This window comes from Heteronotia binoei, chromosome 10 (genome assembly GCF_032191835.1).
Source record: "Heteronotia binoei isolate CCM8104 ecotype False Entrance Well chromosome 10, APGP_CSIRO_Hbin_v1, whole genome shotgun sequence".
Lineage (NCBI taxonomy): Eukaryota > Metazoa > Chordata > Lepidosauria > Squamata > Gekkonidae > Heteronotia > Heteronotia binoei.
In genome coordinates this window covers 42,483,059-42,503,380 of record NC_083232.1, presented here as the reverse complement: position 1 = coordinate 42,503,380, position 20,322 = coordinate 42,483,059, and the positions used below count along the sequence as shown (strand labels likewise).

Below are 20,322 nucleotides of genomic sequence, written 5' to 3'. Positions count from 1 at the left end.
ACCCTTCTTCAGCATAAGAAATTATTCTCCATGTAATAAATACTACAGCTGACTCAACCCAATAGGCAATACAGGCATCTGACCAGGGGCAGCATAATTCATGGGCTTCAAGTGAAATGGAAAAATCCATTGAGTTATGGAACAATTGGTTCTCCTTCCACAAACGCTTCACACAGTATGGCCTGAAACAGGATTTGGGGGACAGAGAAAGACAGCATCTGTTGTCTGCTCACTTTCCCCCATACTATAGAAGTGAACAAAGCAAAACTTTGTTCTCTGCCCCCTGTATGGAACAGGGTGACAACTGGAACGTACCAATAAATAAAACTCATGAAGTCAAAGCATATTCTCTGCCCCTCCTCCTAACAGACAACAATATTGTGATGGGAAAATTCATTTTTACTTGGACACAAAAATCTTGAGCTGGCCCTGACTGCAGCCTACATTATGGATAGAAATATGAAGACAAAAACCAAAATGTACCTGAAACATTCAGAGGGGACCCTGGCATTTTCCAGTCTACTCTGCAAGTGAGCTATCTCTGTAGTACATCTTTCCTCAGTTTCTTTCAACTGCTGATGGTAATAGGATCGGAGGCGTTCAACTTCTTGAGCATGTTGTTCTTCAAGCTGAGATTTAAACTTCTCCATATCTTCCCAGTGAGACTGACTAACATTGAAATCTATATGTGACCAAATCATAATAGTTTTTTTCAAAAAATGAAAATGTAAAAAGCAATAATATCAGTGTACTGTTATCCTTAACAATATAAATTATTTATTCCATTGAAGGATCCTTCCCTCCTAAAACCTTGTTGTAAGTGGTAGCATATGCAGCCACAGGAGTACAACTAGGAATTGTGAATCACATGTTCAGTTCTGAACTGCATCCAGTTTTCATGGTGCACACACAATGGCAAGCACTGGAGCAGCAACTGTGAGCACTGCCCAGATCAGCTCAAACTCTTCTTGCTATCACCTTCCAACAGCTGATAAGCCGTCAGAATTACCTTAACCACCATCTTGAACAGCCCAGAAAAGTATACATCTGTGCCACTATCTTCAAATAGTGAACACAACAATGAAAGAAATAGAAAACATGAATACTGTATAAAAAAGTCACACTGTTGTTATTTCTACAACATTTAATTTTGATATGGAATCTAAAAATACTTTAAAATCATTACTACAGTCAATATTAAATTGTGTGGGGGGGAACTAGTAAAAGGAACCAGTAAAAGGTCACCTACAGAGAAAGGCAGGGGGTTCTACTTATGTAGAGCATGCCCAGGTATACAAAAATATATATGTATTCACATTAATTAAAAAATGTCACCTGATGCTCAAGGAGGAATAGAGGTTTGGAGGGCAGCACAGTATCAGTTAAAGGGGGGGAGGTGAATGGAGGGGAGAAAAGAAGTCAGCTGGCTCAAATCTTTGAGTTCTTGAAGGGAGAGATTTAGGGATTTCAGGCTTCTGTCTCCAGCAGCTCCCAGCTTTGCCCTCTGTCTAATAGTAAAGGAGCTGCCCTCATTAGGATCATGCAAGCAGCAGATCAAACCACCCACAGACAAGGTAAGATTTCTACATACTTGGGGGAAATGCTCCATCTAATCTGTGGAGTCTTGTAAGTAATAATTCTACTGCATAAATTAGTTTGTTCTAGGGCTATTTTTCCTGAGCTAAGACAAAAATGTGTGAGCTGGAGGAAACTTAGAGGAAACACTGCTTGGGTGACTTCTTAAAATGGACCAAAACATACAACATCAAAAACCATCCTGATTACAGCTACATAAGACCGAGAACCAAGGACAAAGAAAGTAACCTCCCCAGACCTCTTAGAACTTAAATCAAAGAATCCTGAAAAGATTTCCAAATCCTCCCACCCCCATCTCAATACAAGTCCAGTAGCACTTTAGAGACCTTTTGTCAGATATCATCTTGTTTACTTACATTACAGATATGTTAACAATATGTACATATCTTTACCATTAAGATCCTGAGATGGCGTATGGAAGCGTCCAAGACTTTGCTGGGCATTTCTAGTTTTTCTTTCATTGTGGTCTGCATGTGACAACTTAAATTCTTCAACCTAGGGAAACGGAGCAAAAAAAAAATCAATATGAATGTTATCTTTTCTGAAATTGACAGGATTTTCTAAAACTTTCTTTCATTCTGCAGCTTTATTTATGAATATAAAATAAAAATCTACTAGCAAATATATATAAAAATACTGGTCACAACCTTCTCCCCTAAACTGTTAAGTGTCAAAATGAATCTGTTCTAAAAATAACGATATTACAATTTTCTGATAGTGCCTAGATGGGTGTTCTAAGAACCAAGATTCCTATTATGTAGTTACTCCAAGGACTGAACTAAGGAAACACAGAGGAGAACATAGTGATCAGATCTCTCACCTTTCTAAATTCCTTCTGAAAGCAAGGAAGGAGGAAGGAGAAATTGGTATCTGTAAATGTTCCCCAATGGAGCAAAATAGCTTTTTTATAGGAACAATGGCACTGAGGAGGATCTGGGATAAAAAGCCCTACAGTAAGCACTGTTGTCTTCAGTTCAAGTCTCATGCCTCCTCCCTGTGGCACAGTAGACCTGATCACATCTTTGTAATGTCTTGCTGAGTTTACCTTAATTAGAAGGTAGATTGCAGCCCTTATAATGAGAGTTTTTAAAAAAACATGAGTACATTATTTGGATCATCTAGTTGAAATGGATGTAATTTTGCTTACAATTACCCTGGATTACAGGTATTAACAGAACATATATTGCAGCCCTTATAATGAGAAAGATAGGTTTTTTTGTTAAATGTGGGTACATGATTTGGATCATCTAGTTCAAATAGATGTAATTCTGCAAACAATTAGGCTGAATTACAGGTATTATAACTAGATGATCCAAATCATGTACTCATTAACAAAAAAAGTTTTTTTAAGGTAGTTTAAGAGCCTTCCTGAGAACCCCTTTTCTTGCAACATTCCCTGATGATTCAGATGATCATCCCATACTTAATCTTTTATCTGGGAATGAAATTTGCACCACTTTGGTTGTTGCTAAATGTATTTCAGCTGCTCCTAAAATGTGAACCATAACCATTAATTTGGCATTAGGATTCTCAAAAAGCAAGCCCACTGATTTTTCAGTGAATTAGGCTGAAGACAATGAGATTTAAGCAGTGTGCACAGGACTGAATGTATTTTTGAAATGAAAGGATTACGTGTCATCTAGAAATTACTAAAAGCTACCTACCTTTGTTACATCTTTCAAAAACTGTGCATGATATTCCAATAAACTGTGGTGTTCCTCCAATATCTTGCTTAGGATAGTTTGCAGTGTTCTCTCCAAATCTAAATTGTAGACAAGTATCTTAATTAGTTTGTGGGTAGTTTGACCTCACACTTCCTGATAAGTATTTGATTTGTCCCGAATTCTACCAGATCTCTAAGTATTCCCATGCCTTCCACTCCCAAGAATAGTAAATATATATATATATATATATATATATATATTCTCCATGTTTTTCCAAAACCAGTTCCCACTCTTGTTAATGTCTGTTCTTCTCTAATGATTTTATGGAGAAGCAAATCCTTGTAGCTTTTTAATAGAAAGGCTGCTGCCTCGAACAGTGAAGGCAGTGAGAAAAGAAGTGTGTACATTTGAGTTACCTTGAGCTTCAATTCTAGATATTAATACAGTGCTAGATTTCTCTCCAGTGTTATCTTCAAGAGCAATGGAAGGTTCTTCATGAAGAATATTGCACAGAGACTACAAGGAAAATTTTTTTAAAAGATATTAATATTGTATCTTATATCAATTAAGCAGAAAAAGCAACAAGTATTAAGGGATTATTACTTTTCATGCTACTATGATCTTGAAGACAGAGTTAGGTAGGATTGCTAACTGCCTAGAGAAAAAAAATGTCCTGTCTCTTTAATATAACAATGCCTTAAGGCCTTTTAATGTATCAGGTGATGTAATTTACCTCCTTACTATAACACACTTCAGCTACCCATTTCCACACATTAAGCCTCTATTAAAGTGACAGAACTTTTTTTTTTATTTGGGCCTGTTGTCAGCCTTAAAATCAGAATCTGCCATATTCTACTGCTCCATGATATTTATCTATATTTTTTTGGTTTCTCCACTTTACACTAAAGGCTGAGTGCACAGTACAATGAAACTTTTAAAAGTTAGGCCAGAAATAAAAATGCAGATTTTCATTTCTCCTATGGAAAAATGTTTCTCACCTGATTAATTTTGGAGCATTCTTCAGCTACTGTCTTGCTAAGCCCTTCTAGGCGCGCAGATATAGATTGCCCTTGTTTATCTGCAAACACAAACTGGCACTGAAATAGGTTTATAACACTTTATTTTCTGCTGTTTAAGGAAAAGGACCAATACAGAAATACTTGCAGCCCATTTTTATTTGTATAGCCATTTACTTTAACAGAATACAAAATAGTTTCAGAGGTTAACCATTTTGGTCTCCAGTAGAAGAGCTAGATTTGAGCCCAGTAGAACTCTGGAGACCAGTAGGAGGTTCAGGGGACAAGCTTTGGAAAGTCAACACTCAAAAGCTTTTACACCCTGACAATGTTGTATAAAGTGGTAAAAATACATTACACATAAGAACAATAGTAACAACTGAAAACACAAAAATGCAATAAGATACTGGGAATAAAAATTCATGGTACAATATGAACAGGAGTGGAACTCTAGCAGGAGCTCCTCTGCATATTAAGCCACACACTCCTGATGTAGCCAATCCTCCCAAGAGCTTACAAAAAAGAGCCTTGTAAGCTCTTCGGAGGATTGCTATATCAGGGTTGCGTGGCCTAATATGCAAAGCAGCTCCTGCTAGAATTCCATCCCTGAATATGAGCATTATAAAAACCTTTGCAACATTATGGTTCTACTAAAAGAAAACTGGCTCTCTTCTGTTACCACCTTTGTGCTATTATCAAGTACATAATCTAATTTCTTCTTAATTTCAGATCAATCCAGGAAGTGTCATGCAGGAATCCCTGTAGCTGAGTTGCCATCGCCCGCTCTATAACCTTACCCAAAAAGGGAAGGTTTGATACCAGCCGATAGTTTGCCAATACAGTCGGATATGCAGATGGTTTTTTCAAGAGGGGACGGACCACAGCCTCTTTAAGAGGTGTGGGAAAGATCCCTTCTACCAGGGATCTGTTGACAATACCCTGTAGTGGCTTACGTAACAGCGCCTGGCTAGCTTTTATAAGCCAGGACAGGCATGGGTCCAACCACAAGTCATAGGGCGTACAGCGAAAAGGATCCTATCGACTTCCGCTAGGTCGAGTGGATTACAGGAATCTAGAATTGGACCAGAAGACACGCTCAGTGCCTCAAGTTCTTTCACTGTATCAATTATGGCGAGGAGGTCGCATCGGAGCAACGAGACCTTATCTGCAAAAAAACTTGCAAAAGCCTCACAGCCAATTTCCAATTCTCTAACATTTGGTTTACCTTGCAGTAAAATTGTTAATGATCGAATTATACTAAACAATTGTGCTGGGCGTGAGGTCGCAGACGCAATCTGGGACGCAAAGTAAGCCTTCTTTGTGGCCTGGACTGCCATCTCATAGGTCCGCATAAATGACCTATAAGATGTTCTCGTAGCTTTGTCGCGAGTACGTCGCCATTCTCTCCACAGAGCGGATTGTGAATGAGGATGGAGAGGACGTCAGGGAGCAATCTTGTCAATGGCTGTGAAAAGCTGGCTATTCCAGATCTCCAACAGTTCATCTAACGAGTCACCAGAGGGCCAGGGATCCTGTAAAGCCATTTGAAGCCGCAGAGGGTCCATCTGCCTTCGCGGGCGAGCTAGAACTTGCTCGCGGCCTAAATGGGATAGGGGTGGCGTATCCACACAGGCCCTCAGGGCATAGAGGTCAGACCATGGCACTGCCTCGGCAGAAATCTGATCCACTGCAACTCCCGTCGCAAAGATCAGGTCTAACGTGTGTCCGGCCCGATGTGTGGCCGCTGTTATATATTGGGAGAGTCCCAGCGCTGCCATGGAAGACACTAGGTCCGTCACCCAAATGGAAGCCATGTCCTTGGCATGGACACTGAAGTCACCCAAGACTATAAGCCGAGGATGCTCCAATGCCCAGCCTGCTACAGCCTCCATCAGGGACTGTAAGGCACTGGCTGGTGCGTTAGGCGGACGGTACACCAGCCAGATTGCCAACCTCTCCTCAACATCCCACATCAAGCCAGCACACTCTATGCCCATGATCCTTGGCGGTGGAAGTGCCCTGAAGGAGCAATCCTCCCATATGAAAAAAGCCATCCCTCCCCCCCCCCCCCCCCGCCTGCTAGTCCAAGCCTGGTGAAGAACGGAGAACCCAGGCGGGGCTACTTGGGAGAGAGCAACCATCTCCCCATCCCGCACCCAGGTCTCCGTCACGCAAGCCAGGTCCATGTCCTGCCTGATTAAAAAATTCTGCAGGACTGAGATTTTATTATTTATGGACCTGGCAATGCACAATACCAGGGACGGAGGCGAGTGCTTCCACTTGGCCCCCATACCTGCTATCATTGGGATGGGACACAGGCTGGAAGGGGAGTGAGCCCTCTTGTGTCTCAGTCTCCTTCCATTCCAATTTTGCCTGTTCCCACCACTGTACTTTCCCCTCCCCAGGACCCCTCCCCTGGCCAGACATCTCTTACTGATGGTCTTCACAGAGTCTCAGATCACCAGCAGTGTGCACATCAAAGTATCCTGATCCTCCCACCCACTCACTTAACCTAACACTCTATTCACTAATACTTCCTATGACCGGATTAAAACTTGTTCCCACTGCTAATAATTTGTTTTATCCTAGCCAATTAGTTTAACCCCCCCCCCCAAAAAAAATATCTAATTAATTGGCAAAATTTATATCTCAGTTCAATTTAGCAGATAAAATATTCAATTAGGTCCAAATAGACTCAATTTTTAAAAAGCCTCAGGATGAGCAGTAACATATGGGTAGGGTCATCAGTTTAAGGACAGTCTTAAACCACTGCGATATATCACAGCTGATAATTCATTAGCTGGAGGACAGATTTTAAAGTGCTAGTGTTCTTAAAAATGCTGGTAGGTCTTAAAAAGTTAGAGCATCTTGATCCATTTCAGTCCGGTTTTCGACCAGGTCACGGGACGGAGACAGTTCTGGTCACCCTCATAGGTGACCTCATGCGACATCTGAATTGGGGCGGCTCAGCAGTGCTGTTATTATTAGATCTGTCAGCCGCATTTGATATGGTTGACCATCAGCTACTGACTAGCTGCCTTGCCGACGTGGGCATTCAGGGGTCTGCCTTACAGTGGTTGGCCTCTTTTCTCCAAGATCGGGGACAAAGGGGAGGAATCATCCCAAAGGCACCCAGTTATATGTGATGTGCCACAGGGTGCGGTTCTGTCCCCAAAGTTATTTAACATCTATATGCGCCCCCTTGCCCAGATTGTCAGGAGGTATGGGCTGGGATGTCACCAATATGCAGACAACACCCAGCTCTATCTATTGATGGGTGGTCAGTCCGACTGTACCCCAGAAAACCTAGTCCTGGCTCTTCAAGCCGTGGCATCTTGGTTCAGGCTGAGTAGGTTGAAGCTGAATCCGACGAAGACGGAGGTTCTCTACCTGAGCCGGGGTGGTCCAGGGGGGGAGATCCCTCTGCCGGCTCTTGATGGGTGTCACTAATACCGGCCCCTAACGTCAAGAGCTTGGGTGTGCTCCTTAAGTCCTCTCTTACAATGGAGGCCCAAGTAGCAGCCACTACTAGATCCGCCTTTTTTCATTTTCGGCGGGTGCGGCAGTTGGCCCCTTTCCTGGAGCGCAACAACTTAGCAATGGTGATCCATGCTATGGTCACCTCAAGAATAGATCACTGTAATGCTCTCTACATGGGGCTACACTTGGCGCTGACTCGGAAACTACAGCTAGTGCAGAACGCTGCAGCACGGTTGTTAATGGGACTCCCCCGGTGGGAGCACATTCGGCCAGTACTGAGAGATCTGCACTGGCACCTATTGTGTTCTGAGGTGTTGGTATTGACCTTTAAAGCCCTCTATTGTCAGGGGTCTGTCTACCTGCGGGACTGCCTTTCTCCACATGTTCCCTGGAGAGCACTGCGTTCAGGGACAAAAAAATCTATTGTCCGTCCCTGGACCAAAGGAAGCTAGGTTGCGGCTGACGTGAGCTAGGGCCTTCTCGGTGGCAGCACCAGAATTGTGGAATGCTCTCCCGGAGGCCATAAGGGCCCTGTGGGATCTCGCTACTTTCCGCAGGGCCTGTAAGACCGAACTGTTTTGACAAGCCTTTGAGATCTAACCGGGAGAGAGTTGCCACCCTACATCATTATAGAGTACCATATGATCACCGCTTATATTATATTGTAATGATACAGCACCATGAAATGAAATGTTTTTAAATAATTTTAAATTGTAGCTATTTTTATTGGTTTTTAATTTGTAAAAATGAATGTTGTTAGCCGCCCTGAGTCCGCTTGCGGAGAGTGTGGGATAGAAATTTAAAGTAATAAATAAATAAATCCACAAGTACCCACAATGACAGACTCCACTTGGTATCTGTACAAATGGGGCAACAGAAACAATATAAAGTGAAATATACTCATTTTACATCTTCTCCACAAGAAGAAGAAGATGATATTGGATTTCTATCCCGCCCTCCACTCCTAAGAGTCTCAGAGCGGCTCACAATCTCCTTTACCTTCCTCCCCCACAACAGACACCCTGTGAGGTGGGTGGGGCTGGAGAGGGCTCTCACAGCAGCTGCCCTTTCAAGGACAACCTCTGCCAGAGCTATGGCGGACCCAAGGCCATGCTAGCAGGTGCAAGTGGAGGAGTGGGGAATCAAACCCGGTTCTCCCAGATAAGAGTCCGCACACTTAACCACTACACCAAACTGGCTCTGGTGTCTCTCTTCACCCCCCCCCCCGCTAGTTTCAAAAAGATTAAACCAGAGGGTTCAATTCTATGGGCCCCAGAAGGAGGTGCCCTCATCCTCCATTGTTTCCAACAGAAGGGAAAAAATTCTTGTGAACTGGAAGCTAAAGTTCCTTAGCAACCAGCTAAAATTCTATGCGCTAGTACCCCCTAGCAACTTAAATGTGCTGATCATAGATCATAGAGTTGGAAGGGACCTCCAGGTCATCTAGTCCAACCCCCTGCACAATGCAGGAAACTCACAAATACCTCCCCCCTAATTCACAGGATCTTCATTGCTGTCAGATGGCCATCAAGCCTCTGTTTAAAAACCTCCAAGAAAGGAGAGCCCACCACCTCCCAAGGGAGTCTGTTCCACTGAGGAACTGCTCTAATGCTCAGGAAGTTCTTCCAAATGTTGAGCCAGAACTCTTTTGATTTAATTTCAACCCAGTGGTTCTGGTCCTACCTTCTGGGGCCACAGAAAACAATTCCACACCATCCTCTATATGACAGCCCTTCAAGTACTTGAAGATGGTGATCATATCACTTCTCAGCCGCCTCCTCTCCAGACTAAACATGCCTAGCTCCTTCAACCTTTCTTCATAGGACTTGGTCTCCAGAACCATCACCATCTTCATTGCTCTCCTCTGGACCCATTCCAGCTTGTCTATATCCTTCTTAAAATGTGGTGCCAAAAACTGAACACAATACTCCACGTGAGGTCTTACAAAAGCAGAGTGAAGCAATACCATCACATCATGTGATCTGGACACTATACTTCTGTTGATACAGCCCAAAATTGCATTTGCCTTTTTAGCCACTGGATCACGTTGTTGACTCATGTTCAGCATATGATCCACTAAGACCCCTAGATCCTTCTCACACATACTTACTGCTAAGACAATCTCCCCCATTCTATAACCATACATTGGATTTTTCCTACCTAAATGCAGAACTTTACATTTATCCCTGTTAAAATTCATTTTATTGGTTTTAGACCAGTTTTCTAGCCTGTCAAATTCATCCTGTGTCCTGTCTTCTACTATATTTGCAACCCCTCCCAATTTAGTATCATTGGCAAATTTAATAAGCATTCCCTCTATTCCTTCATCCAAATCATTTATAATGATGTTGAACAAAACAGGTCCCAGGACAGATCTTTGAGGCACTCCACTTGTCACTCCTCTCCAAGAGGATGATGAACCTGATCTGAGATGTCAAAGTCTTTTTTACTGTGCACAGTGCTTAGAACAATTGTTTCCTCTTTTGTAAGGTTCCTCATCTTGTACAACAATTATACCAAGTATAAAAATACTGAAATATAATCAAAACTATACGTATTTATTCTTGCAGGCATGAGGCTTTCCTTGGTTAAAACAATTTTATTTGGTAACACATGATAACAAATTAGATTTCTTGCATCATTTATAACTTCTTTTATCTATCCCATATATTACTTTCTACCCACCCCTCCCCCCGTTACTTGACCCCCGCCGGTGTTATTTACTTAAAATACTAATATTTAAAGGTACCTTTAACTAATAAAAACAAAAATTAATACTCTTCTTTTTTTCCTAAAACTTAATCATTATCCAAAGGCTTTCCCTTTCCACAGATGAAGTAGCTGCTGAGAGCTCCACCTAGCGAGCTCAGCTAGCACATTCCTAAGTGCATAAAGTTCTTCTTTACAATTTGTATTGTAGTTGCATAAACACAAGTACTTTAACATTTGCTAATCCCTACCTTCCTGATCTAGAAATCTGCATTTATAAAATCCCATAACCTGGTGGCTTACTTTTTAAATTACTGGTGGCTTACTTTACCAATGCTCAACTACACTGAAAATGCAGAGCTGAATATGGAAACTCCTGATTGAGGAGACAGGAATATTTTAATACATTACCAGGAATATTTTAATACACTAGCAGAAATATAATCAAGACAAGTTCAGGAATGATCCTGCAAGTCTGGAGCCTTCTGCTTTTACAAAATGGCTGCCTTTTCTGGTGAGCTCAGCTACTAGTGTGTACTGTGCTGAAAGTCCTTCCTTTCTGCAACTGGAGGGTAGAATGAGTGGCCACAGCTATTCATCCCAGCCAGTCAGCTATCCGTTAAGAAAACAGTTCAGGTAGGGCAATGTCCTACGGAACTGACCCATTATTGAGGCATCTGATAGCAGAAGGATCCTTCCTTGAACAGAATCCTTATGGGCAAAACGATGGTTAGCCCCAATCACTGCCTGAACCACAGCTGAGTAACCAGAGGGATTCTGCTACTTTCAGATGTGAATGGCTAAGATAATAGGGAGAGAGCAGGGTAGGTTTTTGCAGTTCTGCAGAAGGAAGGCCTTACAAGCCTAAAATCACCTCCCTATTAAACCAAGGTTGAAAAGCAAGTCCATGCGGCTGTAAGCATTTTTGTAGAATACATGAGATTGATAGATCAAAAAGAGACCTGTTGTGTAAAATAACCAGAAAAATGTCCACCACATGCTGCAATGTTTTTCTTTCCTTTAATCACAATAACTTTTAAATTTCCAAGCTTTGACATGTTTGTACAACTACAAATAAATTTCAGAAATAGTAATATATAATGAGAAATACTTTGCCATATAATATAAAATATCCTCACAAACTTAACCCCCTCTCTCAGAAAATTCTTTCTGCTTTAGTTGGGGTAGCCAGGTCTGTGTTAAAAAAATATCTGGGGACTTTGGGGGTGGATCCAGGAGAGGGTGGGGCTTGGAAAGGGGAGGGGCCTCAGCATGCTACAATGCCATAGAGTCCACCCTTCAAAGCAACCATTTTCTCCAGGGAAGCTGATCTCTGTCAGCTGGAGATCTCCAGGCCCCACATGGAAGCTGGCAAGCCTAAGTGGTTTACCTGGTTTTTGATCTTTTGTAGCTTGATAATCCAGCTGGTTTTTCTTAACCTCATACAGCTCTTCTGCATGACAAACCTGGAGCTCCTCCTTAAGAGCAGAAAGCGCATTCTGCTTTTCATTTTCCATGTATTCACGCACTTGGTCCACGTGAGCTGAATAAACCAGAGACAGACAAATGCGCTGGGCCTCCATCTGCAGCTTTAGATCACTCTGAGTAAAAGTTGACACAATGTAAGTTTTTTTTAGAAGTCTCTTGTTTTATGAAAAATTGCTACAATAGAGCTAAAAAGCTCAGAAGGTTAAATTATTTTAAAAGGCAGCAATCCAAGCATGTGAAATAAAAAGTTGGCTCCCAATATGACTCTCTACAGATTACTTCCCACTCCAGTACAATATTTGCAAACCATATTTCCTTTTAAACAAATGTAATTATAGTCTGTACAGCTGTAATATTTATTTGTCAGCAGAACTAGTAGTCTCCCACTAGGTTTCAAAGATCCTCTTACAGGGCAGGAAATAAAAACCCTTTGGAACAAATCTCATCAAGGGCTTAAATTGGAATGGCACTCTGTTTTAAAATTTTATTGGACTGAACAAACAGACTGAGTTCTTAGTTTAAATGCAAAACCACGCTTCCAGGGAACAAACTGTAAAATCAAGATACAGTGAGGAAAGATGAAGAAAACAGTATTCCTCATGTTCATGATACCTGAGACTCTTACATGTAGAATAACCCCTATGAATACCGACATACCAAAGAAGTAATAGTAGATACAGCATGTTTGCAAATACAGGAGCTGAGTCCCAACAAGCTGAAAAGTGGAACACTCTGCTCTGAAAATCACCCTTAGAAAGCAGCGCTGTGCTTGTATTCATGTTGAATCAGGCAGCATTTCATGCATCTGCTTCCAAGGGATACTATCTCTCCTGGAATTTCAAACATCCAAACCAAGAGAACGAGGATGAACGGCATTTATGGTAATTTATTTTGCTATTCAACTGTTATTCATATGTCAGCATGCACATTGTTGTTTTGCTTTGGATACTGATACTTGGTATTGTACAGCTAAAAACTGAAGGGAACACAATCCACTTACCACCATGGTAAGCTAAAATAAAAATCTTCAATATCAGCAATTGTGTGCTTTACTGAAAACAGCAAAACATTTCCATATAACCTCAAAGGAAACAAACTAAAGAGAGCAAATATTTTCAAAATTCCATTAAGTTCAATGCTGTGTACAATCAACTATCAAGCTACATTCTGTCTGCTCTAAGGGCATTTGGGGGTATTCCCCCACAACTCCTGACAAGTTTCCAAACACACTCACACCTACACCCACCAAGAAGCACTGACTCTCAAAAAAGGCAAAGACCCAAAAGTCTCAGCCAATATTAGTATTTTTTCTTTCCCTGAGTACTGCCCCACTATAATATACTGCTATCAGAAGGAACATGTATTTTTTAAACATCCTTGGTGTCCCATTCTGTGGGGCAGCCTGGGCAATTGTCCAGGGCCCTGTGCTGCAGACACCCTGACAAGCCAGTGGTGGTGATATATTATATGACCAAGTCCCAGTGGGGGTTCCCCTGCTTTTGAAAGCTTTGATCCACTGCCAGCCAGCTGGCTGATGGGGGGAAACCCCACCCCCCAAAATTCCTCAAATGGCTGCAAGTCTTCAGCGACCCTCATCACTCAGAAGGCTTGCAACCAGTTTAGGCTAAACTGGCTGCAAACCTTTTCAGTGATCAGTTTCATTTCCCTCTCCCAGATCAGAAGTGGAGTGGGGAGCAAAACTGGCCATGGTATGGCTGGCAGCCATTTGTGTGGTCCCTTTGTTTCCCCCTAGTGATAAGGACCACTCAATTGGCTGTGTCCCACTTCCTGTTTTTTGAGCCACTTCTGGTTTTACTGGAAGTTGTCCAAAATGCCACTTGGAGTGGGACGTCCCTGTCCACTTCCTGAAACACCCCCCAAAGGCCCCTGCTGGCAAGGTAAGGGAACCTAACAACCCTATCAAATACTTTACCAATGTACAGAAAGAAAAACTGTATTTTCATCTATTTTAAATTTATTTGATAGCAAAAGGCCTCCCTCAGCTAGTTGTAGCTGTCTACCTGCCCTTTGCAAATGAGCTACTCCACTCATGCTGGTAGGTAATTAAAAAAACAACACCCACACATGATCAATCAAGCACACACTGTATGTCAGTCTTAAAATACACACAATCATCATTCTAGCTAACATTATGTTATAGGCAATTTTAGCCAGAAGCAATGAAATGCAATCATCCAAACGGGGCAGAAAAATGAAAGGGGGGGGGGAGCAGAGAAAGAATCACATGAATTATTATTAAAAAGTTACTCGCAGTGACAGGAGATCTTGGCAACAAGAGTAGTAACATAAAAGGCCCACTTCAGTCAGAGAGAGAGAAGGACCCTCAGTGACAGACACATTCCTATTATAATGTTAATAGCTCTACCTTTTTGGCTTTGATGGGGGGCGGGTTGAATACTGGGGAAACAGACTAAAGTCAAATTACAAAGCATGGTGCGTTTCTGAAGGCACGTGAATTGTGAAAATTATGCATTTTGTTCTTGTTTAGAGTGGGGTGGGTAGGAATAAAGGTGCCCCATCCTCAACCAGGGCCCCAGAATCACTAAGACCACCCCTGCTTGGATGCATTTAACTATTCTGTAAATTAAGCCAAACAAACAACAGATAACTTTCAGGTCGGGCAATATACCTACATTTATACATATTTTCTATTCTTAAACAGTAGATTAAAGTATACGAACACATTTTTCCAATTTACATGAAACAAAACCCCATGGCTAGTAAATATTAACTAAGACATCATCCTAGTTCACTGTAAACTAAACATTTAAAAAGGTGTAAAGTGGAAATAAATACCTGTTCAGATTTTAGCATATCTAGCTGGTCTCGAAGTTTGTTTTCACTTTGCACAAGGCTCACACATGAAGGGTCTGCTGCTAATTCAGCACTCATTTGCTGTAAATTATCCAATAATAACAGTGGTTCTGGATTCAGATTCTGCTGAATTGCCTCTTCCACTGGAATATGAACTATCCTTTTGATTGGTGTCTGTTTTTCTTCTCTTTCTGTTACTATATTGCCATATTCTTTGCATGAATCAGATATTAAACTGCCAGGCTCAGCAAATGTGTTAGGATCCAACTGTGTTCCCCCATTGGAGTACAGCTTATGTTCATAAGTTTTCATATTCACTCCCTGCCTATGACTAAGAATGAGTTCCAGTTCTTTACACTTCACTGCAATGCAATCTTTATCTTGTTTTAGAGATTTAATTTCTTCACTTAGTTGACAGATTTCACTGTCCTTCAACTTTAATTCTTCAGAAAGATCTGAAAGTTTAAATGAAAGTTCCAGCTTCTCACGCTGAGTTACCTCAAGCTTTTCCATAAGTTCTGTTGTATCTTTTTCTACAACCTCCTCGATATCGAATGTTTCTGATCTTAAAAATTTCTCTCTCTTACCATGCAAGGCTGAACTTTGGGTTTTATGTATAACTGCCATATCTCTTTGCAAGTTTTGGATCTCTTCTGTCAAGGCTTGGAGTCTTGCTCTGTATTCAGCCTCTTGTTCATTCTTGCTCTTTTCTAAATCAGATTTTACCTTTAGTAGAGAAACATATTCTTCCCTGAGTTCCTGATAATTATGTTCAAAGTTTTTCTCAGTAAATGAAAGAGAATTCCTTTGCTTCTCAATCTCTTCTTTGAGTACAATTTCTTGTTTTACAAGTCTCTCATTTTCTGCTATCAGATCTTCTATTCTGTTTTGCAAACCAAAGTCCTGTGAATTGGAACTAATATTATCAATGATCAAACTTTCTTCTATATTCATAACAGCATAGTTTTTTAATTTCTCTTGCAGAGCATTATTTTCATCTTCAAGAACTATATTTTGTGTTTCAAGTAATGTACATTTTTCTTGAAGATCAGCCTCTCTTTCTTTCATCTGTTTTTCCAATAACTCTATTTTGAGTTGCAATTCCTGGATTTCCAGTTTAAGAGTACCCTTTTCTCTTTTTTCTTGCCTAAGAATTTCTATCTCTTTCTGGAGTTCGTGGATCTGAATTGACATTTCTTCTGATTTAGAATTTGCCATGGCCTGCTGCAAATCTTTCAGCCTTGATATTTCTGACATAAACTGATTCTGTTTTACTGTTAAATTATCATTTTCTGACTTCATGGCTTCTATTTTTTTAGTCATTTCATTTTGTAATCCATCTAACTGCTGTTTATGTTTAATATGTAAATTATCTTTAAGATTTTCAATGTTTATTCTGTGCTCTTGCAGTAAATCATCTCTAAGTTTTGATAGTTCTTCCTCATGACTAAACAACAGCTGAGTCCTTAGTCTCTCTAGTTCAGCCTCTTGAGATTCAGCCATCCTGTCCAAAACCGCATCCTTCTCTCTTTCTAGCATTTCAAGTTTTATTTTGTAATTTGTAATTTCTGCCTCATGTTTTATTTCTAGTTCTGTCTGCATCTGCACTGCAGAAGCAAGCTCTGCTTTTACATCTTCAACAGAGATTAGTAACTCTTCAGATTCAAGTAACTTGGTTTCCTTTTCATTTATAGTCTTCTGGGCTCTCTGAATCTGTTCTCTTGCAAGTCTTAGTTCTTGATAAAGATCTTCAATTTGACTTTTTAGAGAAGACTTCTCTGAAGTTATTTCTTCAAGCTGTTGTGACAAATCCTGCCTTGTCTTTTCTCTCTGGTAGTTGGCATCTTGCAACATCAGATTCAATTCATTAATTGCAATGTTCATTAAATGTATTTGGTCCTCATTAGCATTATCAGAACCTAAATTCAAAGTTCTCTCCAGATCTGCTTTCTGTTGGGCAAGAAGCTTTTCAATCTCTATTGTATGTTCCCTCACTAATTCTTGCTTCATGTGTACTATCTGTTGCCCATGCACTTCTTCTAATTCTGCCCTGAGGTCTTCAAGTCTTCTTTGAGCTTCATGTTCCATTCTTTGCATAATGTCCTTCTCGAATTGGCTATCTTTGTGACAACGCTTTTGCAGTTCTTCCACAGTTCCCATTAGCTGTTTTATTTCATCAGAACACTGTTTTTCTTTTTGCTTCGAACTTGCCAGTTCTACCCTCACATTATGTACCTCTTTGTTCTTTTGTAAAACCTCTTCTTTTAATTCTTCAATAGATTTCTCAGCAAGTGATACTTTTTTCTGAAGACCCACTATGTTTTCTTCTTCTTCTCTTATTTTTGTTTCCAATTTTTCAATAATTGTTTCTTTTTCTTGTAGCTTCTTCTTAATACAATCTTCTTCAGCTATGTGCCTCCTTTCCTGCAATACAAACATGTTGCCAGGATTTCTTGCATCTCTACATTTGCATCTGCTGATACAAATTTCTATATTCATACAAATATTCATACAAATAATATAATAGGCTATGATCCATTTTCTCCATCATATGTAGAAGACGCTATGGGAGACTCAAGGCTTGGATCGCAGAATGAGAGGTAAATGCAGGGCCATAGCCAGGAGTTCCAAATTTGGTGGGGCCCTCAACAGGATTTTTTGGTTGCGGGGGGATGGGGGGCAGTGACAGCCACATTTTTCAAAAGTAATTCATTCTCCCTGAATGCTGGAGAAAAGGACTCTGTCCTTCCAGGACCTGGGCACTCATAGTAGCTCCGCTTCCCCTCCACCCTTTCTTATCTGCCTCTCTCCTGCGAGACACTGTGCCTGCCCACAGACCTGCTCTGGCTCCATGGATTGCCCAAACTGGTTGCCTATCCTCATGGGCAGCTGAGCTGTGACAGGCAGGCAACTGCTTCCCATTCAAGCTCCAAGGCCACATCATCCCCTCTGGGCTTCTCCTCTCCAGGAAAAAGCCCAGGACAGGGATGAGAGGGCCTCTTGGCTGCAGTGAAAGTTGGGCAGTGGCACAAAATGCGAGAAAGCAGCAGTGGCAGTGAGTGCTGCTTGACTGACTCAACAGTGGCGCTTGCAGGCGCTGTTTGAACAGAGCAGCAGGGGACTAACAGGTGAGGCCAGAAAGGTTACATAGAGGTTTGAATGGTGGGGCCTGGACCCCCTGGGGCCCCACTGTAGTTACGGGCCTGGGTAAATGCACAAATGCAAGCTTGCATAAGATAGCCAACTCCAGGTTGAGGTTTGGGGAAGGGTGGGAGCTCAGTGATGACCAAGAGAACTCTAGCTAGCTTTTAAGTGCTATAATATGCTGCTTATAGGAAAATGTGAATTTAGGTGGCATTTACATTATCTGAAATTATAACCAAACCAAATAAACCTTTAAAAAGTAAATCTAAGTTTATCAACAAGATGCTCCCCATTATTGAACCATGGTTAAACAAAGAGAAAGAGGCTGCAAGACTGAATATTTCCTCCAGTCTAGAACATTAATTCCTTCTGCCTACCTTAATCAAGAGTAAACTTTAGTTTGATCATGAAATATTCAAAACAAGGGTTCCAAGCTGGATGTGTGCTACACATCTGCTACAGATGTGAGAGTAAACTATTTTTTTCAAAATAGCTATTGTTTCAAAAGAACAACAATATAAAAATGTTGGTCTAAAAGCACAAAAAATTATAATGTAATAAACAAAATAAAACTATATAAATAATGCCTTTTAAAAACATACAAATACTATTTTAAATAGATGCCCATTATCCAATATATTATAAATATTGTTCACTGAATTCGAGTGATTAAATTCATTTTGGCTACTACTATATTTTAAATTTCTATATAAAAGAAAGGGAAATGAAAAGAAAAATTCTCATGAAAGCACTTTCCATCTACATATCCATGAAGAATTTAAGTGTTTTTTATGCTACAGTAACTAGGCAAACCCACACACGATACTGAGAGAATCCCTCTCTGTTTATAATAATAATAATAATGTTATTAATAAGAAACATACCATTTCGAAGCCAGCTATTCTCTGTTGCAGAAGGGAAACTTGCATTTCATAGTCTTCATTCTTCATATTATAGCTTCTCAATAGCTGCTCTTGTTCTTCTAGCTGCTGTTGATATGCAAGTATCTGTTGTTTGGTCTGCAGTAAGTCCGCAGCTGTGCTACTGTGACTAGTATTCCTTAGGGCTTCACTTGCCTGCAACTTGTACACAGAACAGATTAAGCTTTTAATACTGTTTGAATACCAATAGCCAGGGGCAAAAAAGGACCACTCAGTATACTCCATTTCTTCCCAGTAAAGATAACAGGAAGCAAATCATGCTGACAATATCCTCCATACACTTGCATTTTATGACTTGCTTTTGTGAGGCCCCTAAACTTCAGGGAAATGTATTAGTGGGCCACTGCTCTCAAGGGCTGCTGGTGTCCAAGAGCAAGCAGATCCAAGCCTTAGCAAACCTGCCAATGCCTTAGGGGCCACTTAGCTCAGATTCTTCATCAGCCATGGTACTTGGTGTCAGCTCACAAATTGTCTCTCTGTGCACTGCTGCCAGTTTGGGGTGGAAGTAATAAGTGAGCAAATGCCTGCTGCTCAGCTGAGTAGCTTCTGCAAAGATAGTGTCTAATGCCACAGGCAACACTCAGCTTGGCTGGGGCTCCACGACTATTTTCATTTCCAAATCCACTCCTGGATTCAGGAGACAAATCATCTGAGTAACAGCCTTTTCATAGCAGTTATCATGTGGTAGTGGATAAAATGACCACACCTTTCAAACCTACTGTAGTTTTGGGTATTAGGCCTACCAAACCCTGACTGAAGTTTTGAATTATAGCCTGTTACTATAGAACAGTCATGCTAAATAATCAAGCACTGTCATTCAGAGTATAGTTTATGTTATAGGGCTACATTATGTCAGGACTGCCTGACTACCCATGATGCTAAAACGTTGCCTTTTAGGAAAACTTATTATCAGCTATGGATAGAAGTTGCATAGAAGCTATGTTTGTAATTAACAAATGAATTTCCTCAACCATATTTAAAAATAAAAGAACTCAATATTACATACTTAGATAAAGGCTAAGTAATACACAGTTTATTTTATTTCATTTTTAAAAATAAAATTACGATTCCTTTCCACAGAATTAAGGTCCATAAGTCAGCAATCTTAAAAACATTAAAACAATCAAAATAAAGTTAAAATATAAAATTTAAAAATTCAACAAGCTCTAGAAAGAGGGCCAGAATCCATTATCAGAGATATGCCAAATGAAACAAAAAAGTCTTTGTCAGCTGGCAAAAGACACAGATAAGAGGGAGACATTTGAATCTTCCCGGGGGGGGGGGGAGAATTCCAAAGTTGTGTACTACATCGGCAGGCTAGGGGTGTCTCGTAATTACATTTCATCTCCAGACTACAGAGATAATTTCTCCTGGAGAAAATAGATGCTTTTGAGGGTGGACTCTGTGGCATTGTACCCCACTAAGGTCCTTGTCCTCCTCAGGCTCCAT

At 40.7% G+C, this 20,322-nt stretch overlaps 1 protein-coding gene across 1 annotated transcript in view; it reads right to left on the bottom strand.

The window, feature by feature from the left end:
- The window catches only part of AKAP9 (A-kinase anchoring protein 9), a 163,536-nt gene that overhangs the window by 101,315 nt on the left and 41,899 nt on the right, over positions 1 to 20,322 (bottom strand). The window contains exons 7-14 of the mRNA XM_060248483.1: positions 18,817 to 19,014; positions 14,771 to 17,212; positions 11,856 to 12,066; positions 4,259 to 4,338; positions 3,677 to 3,776; positions 3,261 to 3,358; positions 1,989 to 2,091; positions 484 to 682 (exon numbers count right to left, since the gene is read on the bottom strand). Coding sequence (XP_060104466.1) covers positions 484 to 682; positions 1,989 to 2,091; positions 3,261 to 3,358; positions 3,677 to 3,776; positions 4,259 to 4,338; positions 11,856 to 12,066; positions 14,771 to 17,212; positions 18,817 to 19,014 — 3,431 coding nt within the window. The remainder of the gene's footprint in view (positions 1 to 483; positions 683 to 1,988; positions 2,092 to 3,260; positions 3,359 to 3,676; positions 3,777 to 4,258; positions 4,339 to 11,855; positions 12,067 to 14,770; positions 17,213 to 18,816; positions 19,015 to 20,322) is intronic.